At 32.6% G+C, this 7,751-nt stretch overlaps 1 protein-coding gene across 1 annotated transcript; it reads left to right on the forward strand.

Annotated features, from left to right (window-relative positions):
• The first annotated feature begins 560 nt into the window (after positions 1 to 560).
• On the forward strand, positions 561 to 6,285 carry LOC110102403 (phospho-N-acetylmuramoyl-pentapeptide-transferase homolog). The gene is made up of 8 exons (XM_020830735.2): positions 561 to 788; positions 1,017 to 1,231; positions 2,315 to 2,407; positions 2,731 to 3,019; positions 3,100 to 3,164; positions 4,354 to 4,547; positions 5,197 to 5,405; positions 5,902 to 6,285. Exons 1-8 carry the CDS (start codon positions 561 to 563, stop codon positions 6,082 to 6,084), a joined length of 1,476 nt encoding a protein of 491 aa, XP_020686394.2. The 3' UTR covers positions 6,085 to 6,285.
• Positions 6,286 to 7,751: the final 1,466 nt, after the last annotated feature.

Genomic DNA, 7,751 nt, shown 5'->3' on the forward strand with positions numbered 1-7,751 from the left:
CTTGCAATGATGAACATGAAGAATATGTCTAGAAACTCTATCTCTTTTAGGTGGTGCGCAACTAACATGCTAAAAATTATAAAATAGTAGCTGTGAGTTTGGAAAATTAAACTCAATAAGTAAAACTCACTTAGTATAAATAGTGGTATGAGGTTGTTAAATTAGGATCATTAGTATATTGCTATGATGATAGCTCGAGGTCAAAGACAACATGGGTTGTGGGATAGATAAAGAGTATATATATCTATATAACTTCTATGATTTTTTGATAAATTTTTTTCTTAAGATTTAAGAACGATATCTCAATTGAATCTTAAAAAACAACCGAGTTTAAGATCCAAAACGTGTTTCGCGCCATTCTCAACGGCTCTATTTTTCCGCCGTACCATTACGGAATCTCTAAGCTGCGTGATCCCCTTTTCTGCTTTCTTCCTCACTACAAGCGAAGACAGAGAAGAAGTTAGAGAATGAGGCAGTCTGATTCAATTTGACGGTAATAAAGAAGTAAATCCACCTTCCCCTCCGCCAATCGCCGCTTATTTTTGATCTCCAAAGCCCCCATGTCTTGCGGGAGCCCACAGCTCCGGCTTCTGATATTCCGGCGGCCCCAGCGCGCCCCTTCCCCTTATTCTTCTTCTTCTACTACTGCAACGATGGCATCAAATCACCTCTTCTCCGATAAGTTAAGCCGATTTGCTTCTCTTTCCCCTTCACTCAATGTAATAGAGATGAGAAGGCGGAATCGCGCTGAACTCATGCGCTTTCGAAGCTTCATGGCCAAAGATGAGGTTTTTCATTAATTCTCTTCCTTTCTGAATTCCTTCTCTCTCTGAAAGGTTGATTTTGTTACCATGAAAGTTTTTGGAAACACTAGGAGGTGAATTAATTACAAGCTCTTCTTCATCCATTTTTAACTAAAATAAGTATTGAAACTCTTTGGACAGTTACATTCAGTCGCTTACTCTTACATTGAGCCCGCTTCTTATTTTTGTTCAATTTTGTTGTTCACTGGTTAGAGTGCTGCGGCCATTTCTACAAATTATGAAGAGAGTAATGGAATTTCAGCAGAGGAATCTATTCGTGGAAATGAAGACAAGAACAGAACTAGTAATGTTCTTGTTTGCCAGTCCTCTCACATCGACCTGAAGGAGAAGAAGAAGAAGGAAAATTTTGATTTTTCTTTATCTGCTGCTGCTCAAATATTTCGAACTGTTATTCTCAGAAAGAGAAGGTAACGGTCCTGCTCTTAACATGGATTATGAAAACTTGCTAATGGTGATTTCTAACGAATTCTGATCTAAAATTTGCTTAATATATAGTTTCTATTGATTTTATTTATTTTACCGGACTGATTCTGTTTATTTAGTTCTTTTGCTTCCTCGACAACATGCAAAGTCACCTTTAATAAGAAGGCAAAATTATAATTAGGAGCACCGTTTAAATATAATTAAGATGACGGAGCTTTGTTAAAATGTAATTTAAAAAGGAGCAAATATGTAAATCAGATTCTCACTTCCATGAAAAGGCAAATCTAATTTGCAATTTTAATGAAAGTGGATTTTTTTTGGATAAAATGCTATAGAGGACTTGGAGAATGAATAATTAATTCATTTAATGAAATAGAAAATGAACAATTCATCTATAGAAGTGCTTAAAATTATAAATTATATTAATTTAAAAAATAATTATTGATTATATCAAGATTTAATAACTATTAAAATCTTATGAAAATAATATTGAATATGTATAAATCTAATATTATAATGATAATTTTTATTGATTTTGTAAAAGAATATTTAATTAACAATGTTATTATTCATATTTAATATGTATAAATCAAATTAAAAAGTATATTCTTTCCCATACTTCATTTTATATAATTTTCGAATTAAAAAAAAAATAAATGGCGGGTGAACAGTGCGACGCCAATATTGACAATAATGACCTACTTGAAAATTATAAGAATAATTTTTTTTTTTGTGTTAGAAAATAGAGTTCGGTTGGAGACAAATTACTGTATAGGATAATCCACTTGCTTGATAATAATACACATGTTATTAAAAGATGACTAAAGATTTAGATATGTCAAACTAAAACTACTATTAGGGACCAATTACTAAGAGAAAGTTGTAATATATAATATGAATGGAATGCCTGAATCCAAATGGTTTTATAATAATTTTCCTTGGAAAAGGAACATAGAGCATTAGCCTTCTAATATAAAATCGCTCACCAGACCAAACTTGCAAGAGGGCAGACACCCAGGTATATATATAAATGTTAGTTTAATTGACAAATTTCACTCCCTGTATAGATACACAAGCATGAACCCTCCTGTTAAGTACTGGACAAACATTTTCAAATGTTTGAGTAATGTTATCATACATGAATTTCTCTGTATAGATAGGTAAGTGGAATATGTTTTTCAGTTGACATCAACACTTGACGAAGGATGTTGATAAATCAATGACATCAAATCTTTTTTCCTCTTTTGAGACTTCTTGTTAGAAATTCATCTATTTTCATTTTTCTGTACCTTTTTTATTTGGGGGGTAATTTGTTTGCTTTATTTTGATAAATTTCTTCTATCAGATATAATTTATGTTATGCAAGATATGGAAAATTATCCATTTTCATATTTTTTAATGTTTTCTATGACATATTCATCTTCTTCGATTCAAATCATCGAGCTAATCTTCGTTTGCTTTATTTCAATTCTAAGAATTCCAGGTGGAGTTTTGATGAATGCGGGATTAAAATGAAGATCCATCAGATCCTTAGGGAAGAAGGCCCTCGTACACACTCCTCAAAAAAGGGAACCCCAACTATGGGTGGCTTGTTCTTTATTCCAATTGGCATTGCCGTTGCAAGTAAAATGTCTAATTATAACTCTTGGCTAGTTTATGGATCAATTTTAGCAACTCTTGCATTTGCAGCAATTGGTTTAATTGATGATCTCTTAAGTTGTATTAAGGGTCACAATTATGGCCTCCCAGGATGGATTAAATTTAGTTTACAGGTAAATTTGCTCAATTATATAAACTAAGTTTGCCTTAAGTAGTATTCACAATTTGCAAAATTGTTTATGATGATTAACAGGTTGCAGTTGGAGCATATTTTTCTTTCTGGTTGGACTCAGTGCATACTTCAATGCCCTACGATATGTTAAGTATCTTGCAACCAATAAGAACAAACAAATTCTGGAAATAATCCGAATCAGTCCCGATTTTCATTTTATTTATGATGAAATCGTGATGGAAACTACATTTTTTAGCAAATTTACACTTCACAACAAGACTTCAAGTTATCCTTATTTTATTACTCATGCATTTTTTTTAAGCGAGCTCAATATAAGCTATTTTGCAAGTCTATAACAATCTAAACTCTTTAATTTGGATTATTTTATGTTAGTATTTTATATTTCATTGGCTCTATCAAGATCTCATATGATGGCTCGTCTTTCCTTGCATTTGAAGTGTGACTCATTTATCAAGTGTAGTGATTAATGCTAAATGCTAGAAATTGTAGGAAAAATCTGATTCCATCATCATGAAGTCATATACTATTTCATATTCAATCATTTACAAAGTAAATAATTTCTCTCTAAATGTGTTCCCCTACTTCATTATTGGTTAAATGCTTGATGCATCTCTGATGTGTGGCTAATATTTGTTACTTATGATGGATGAATTGGAAGTACTTGCTAAATTAATTCTATTTCCATTTAATAAGATATAATCATTGTTTCTTAGGCTTCGTTTGGGACGGCTTTCCTATTGCTTCTTAAAGCAATTTTTTGTACTAGAAAGCTGCTTAAAGAAACAGTAATAAAGCCGTCCCAAATGAAGCCTTAGTATTCTTAATTTTTTTCGCCAGTTTAATTGCACAACACACATCTGCTAATTAGTATATTGTCAATTATGAAAAGAAGTTTAATTTATGGTGAATTTGGTTGTTTTAGATATATAGAATACTTGTTTTACAAAATATGATTTCATTTTAACTCACTTTGAGTTAGAAAATAAAATCATTACATTTGAAGATATTTTATTTGGGCTTGTGAAAATTTTAGTTTCTAACTACATGAAGCCAATGATGGATCTAGAAGATATTAATCATTTTCCAATTTTTTTGTTTCCAACTTCAAACAACCAAATGGGCTCTAAAAGTAATTCTTTGATACCCTTGATATGCTTATGCTGATCTATTTACTTGGTATTCCATATTTTATCTTGATGAATCTTATTCACCTTCCTCTGATAAAAGTTGATGCCCTTAATATGCTTATGCTGATGCATTTATTTGCTAAAACCATTTTTTTTTTCTGACAAGCGCCAACCCAAAAATGTATAGGAAATTATCAGTTCAACTCCCTCAGCCATTTGGCCACGTATATTTGGGAAAATATTACCTTGCTTTGACGACATTCTGCTTTGCTTCTATGGGCAATGGGGTTAATTTGACTGACGGACTTGATGGTTTGGCTGGAGGAGTTGCTGCATGGGCATTTATAGGCATGTCAATTGCTATTCTTGCAATATCTCCTGGTAAGTAACTCAATATTATTTGTTCAACTTAGCATCTATTTTTGTTTATTCTTACTTCTGAAGTTCTAAAGATTAAGTACTTGCTGATTTTCTAAGGAAATTAAAGAACAAATGTATTATAATGTAAATCAGTCATTAGTTTTTCTGTTGATTAGCTTTGTCTTGGAATTTGAGGTTTGATCCACTCTAATTACTAATAATCTTTATCGAGATAATAAGAAATGCTAATATATATTTTCTTGTATATTCTACTATTAGTGTATATATAAACATATGGATACAAGATATGCAACGAATGTTTTGTCCTTCGATTTCAATATCAATCTTCAATGTCAACATGTCTGTGCCCTGCAAGTGTACCTCATACTGCTTGCAATAATATCCTCTACTTTTTGTTTGAAACTACCTCTTGAACTTCGTTACAAAGACCACAATTGGCATTTACTGGAAAAATTATTCTGTGTGGACGCCTAATGCCATCCAGAGACCAACCAGAATGCGCCACATCACCCTGTGCTCGATACCATGGCTCGGTGCTGCTCGGTACCGCTGATATGATGCATTCTAGTTGGTCTCCATATTGCATTCTACGTCTGGTCTCCACACAGAATAATCTCTTCATTTACTGATCTCTTTTAATCTGAAACAGATCTTGCAATATTAGGAGCATCAATGGCTGGCGCTTGTGTAGGCTTTTTATTTCACAACAGATACAAGGCTTCTATATTTATGGGTGATACTGGCTCCTTGGGCTTGGGTGGAGCACTTGCTACAATGGCTTGTTGCACAGGAATGTTTTTGCCATTATTTATATCCTCTGGTGTCTTTGTCATGGAAGTACTATCTGTCATTTTGCAGGTATATATATTGTTATCCTTCATAAAATTTTCTTCTTTCATCTTTTGCTAAGTATAGATGATTACTATGAACCATCATTTCCATTATCTTTTACTGCTAGTGCATAATTCATAAACAGTTTCCACTCATGAATCTACCCATCCTCAGTCCTTCAAATTTAAGATATAAAACTTGTATAACGGCTAGTTATTCAAGGAAGGTGCCTTTGAATTCTAAAGCATAGAGCTTTATTATTTGACTGTAGACACTCAGAATGTCGATAGGAAAATAAAGCACTGCTAAGAAAAATGCCATGATGGAACAGTTAAATATCTACTCTTGATCATTTAAATTACCGGCTGCGGTTACAGTGGCGTGGGTGTCCCGATAAGTCGGCCGGGGTTTACAGACTGCCAAGTGCGCTTGGCGAAGCTAGGCGTGGCAGGGGACGGTTTCTCGTCAAAAAAAAAAAAAAATCATTTAAATTACTAAACACAAAAAACTCTTGAAATTTCAGGTGCTTTTCATGAAGGTCACTGGAAAGTTGTTTGGAGTTAGACGACGAATCTTTCGAATGTCACCGATTCACCACCACTTCGAATTATGTGGCTACAAGGAACCAGTTATTGTTGCAAGTGCATACTTCATCTCATGCATTTTGGCCTTAATTGCTGGATATATTGGTATTATTTCAACTTGAATCAAATATATGTACTACTTCTGTTCTCCACAGCCATAATCTAAGACTGCTACAGCACCAATTCTCCTATTACATGTACTGCCATATCTCAACTTTAGGTCATAGAAGCCTCTAATAAGCAGCATAAGCCATCAATCAGCAGATGACTAAGAGATTTTGGCATGTTTCAGTATAATTGTATTCAAAGCTCTCAAATATTAATGTGTTGGTTCATTCATTGAAATTTTGTATGTACTATTGGGAATGATTAAAATTATTTGTAAAAACATATGTTCAAAATTCACAAAAACTCGAAAGATGTCTTTTAATAAACAGAATTCTTCCCATTAAGGAATTGATTAGTGCAGTATTAAACAAAATGAATAATAGCAACACAATAATATCAAACCTTTATCTCATTATGTCAGGTCAGTTATATGAATATTTTTTTCAATACTATTATTTATAACTGGAATTGATTATGGCTTTAATTCTGGAATATAAAGTGAGGTTCGTGTGAGACAACTTTTTTATTGTTTCTTAAAACAAAATTTTAGTATAAAAATTTGAATTTTTGTACTAAAACTATATTTTAAGAAGCAATAGAAAAGTCGTTCCAAACAAAGCCTTAATATATGATCTTTACCTTCTAGATATATATATATAATTTTTTCCCCTGAAAGTATGTCTAATATGTTTGCTTATTTTTATATGTTAAGCATAAAATCTTAAATCCCCTAAAAGCATATCATAGATTTTTTTTTTTTAATTCTCAAATGATTTGAATTTTGAACTAGTTTGATATTTTTATAATATCACAGTTACCCAAAAAGAAAAAAAAGTTCAGTCTCATATAAATTTGAGCATATATCAAGTTTCTAATAGTTGAAGCAAAAGGTATGTTTTTATTTGTTCTCTCTCAAGCTCAAAATTTAGGCAATTTATTTGAAGGAATTGAACCTATGATCCTTTCTAATGGATGCAACAATGGTGAAGTGTAGTGGGAACCTGTTCATATTCATGAATTTAGGGTCTTTCAAGCAAGACTTCGAAAGAAGTATTGGTAAAAATAACATGGAACTTTGCTTTAATCTTGAATTCTTTGAATTTATGTGGGAGTGTGATAGACCCAACATTTTTTCCATTTTTTTCATTGAAATCCTAAAGTATAAGCTTGTTAGAGTATAACTTATGGGTATTCAGTGAAAGGATCGATCTTTGAATTTGTTAACTTATAAGAGTAATAGACAACTATGGATTCATAAATATAGAGTTGATATGTTAAGTATCATGTAACATATAGAAAACGAATGTGCTTGTTATTCCCAAAAGCAAGCCTTCAGTAAAAATAGTAATAGTAGGAGTATTATTTAAGGAATGTGATTCAACTATTTTTTTCTTAGCAAAGTTGTTGACCCCTATATCGAAGTACTCACGTAAAAAGGCAAAATCGACGATTTTAAAAACGTGTGCGGCACGTCACTTGAAGGGTCAAACAAACTCCAATTGCCAAACGAATTGCACCGTTGCGATTAGAACGTTGAATTTGCCTAAGTAGGATGACCTCGCAGTCGAATCGGATGACCAATAAAAATTGGCGGTCGACAATCGAAAATGACACATAATGTTATCCAAATGATGTCCGATCGCAAAACAGACATCACCATTGCATTCGAAATGTTCGAGTC

This window comes from Dendrobium catenatum, unplaced genomic scaffold (assembly GCF_001605985.2).
Source record: "Dendrobium catenatum unplaced genomic scaffold, ASM160598v2 fragScaff_scaffold_388, whole genome shotgun sequence".
NCBI lineage: Eukaryota > Viridiplantae > Streptophyta > Magnoliopsida > Asparagales > Orchidaceae > Dendrobium > Dendrobium catenatum.

What these genes read in the sequence shown, in the direction of transcription:
- LOC110102403 (XM_020830735.2), top strand. Translation starts at nt 561, where the DNA reads ATGTCTTGCGGGAGCCCACAGCTCCGGCTTCTGATATTCCGGCGGCCC. An exon ending in TATTCTTGCAATATCTCCTG is followed by an intron (nt 4,548 to 5,196) that starts GTAAGTAACTCA and finishes AATCTGAAACAG; the next exon opens with ATCTTGCAATATTAGGAGCA. An exon ending in TACTATCTGTCATTTTGCAG is followed by an intron (nt 5,406 to 5,901) that starts GTATATATATTG and finishes TTGAAATTTCAG; the next exon opens with GTGCTTTTCATGAAGGTCAC.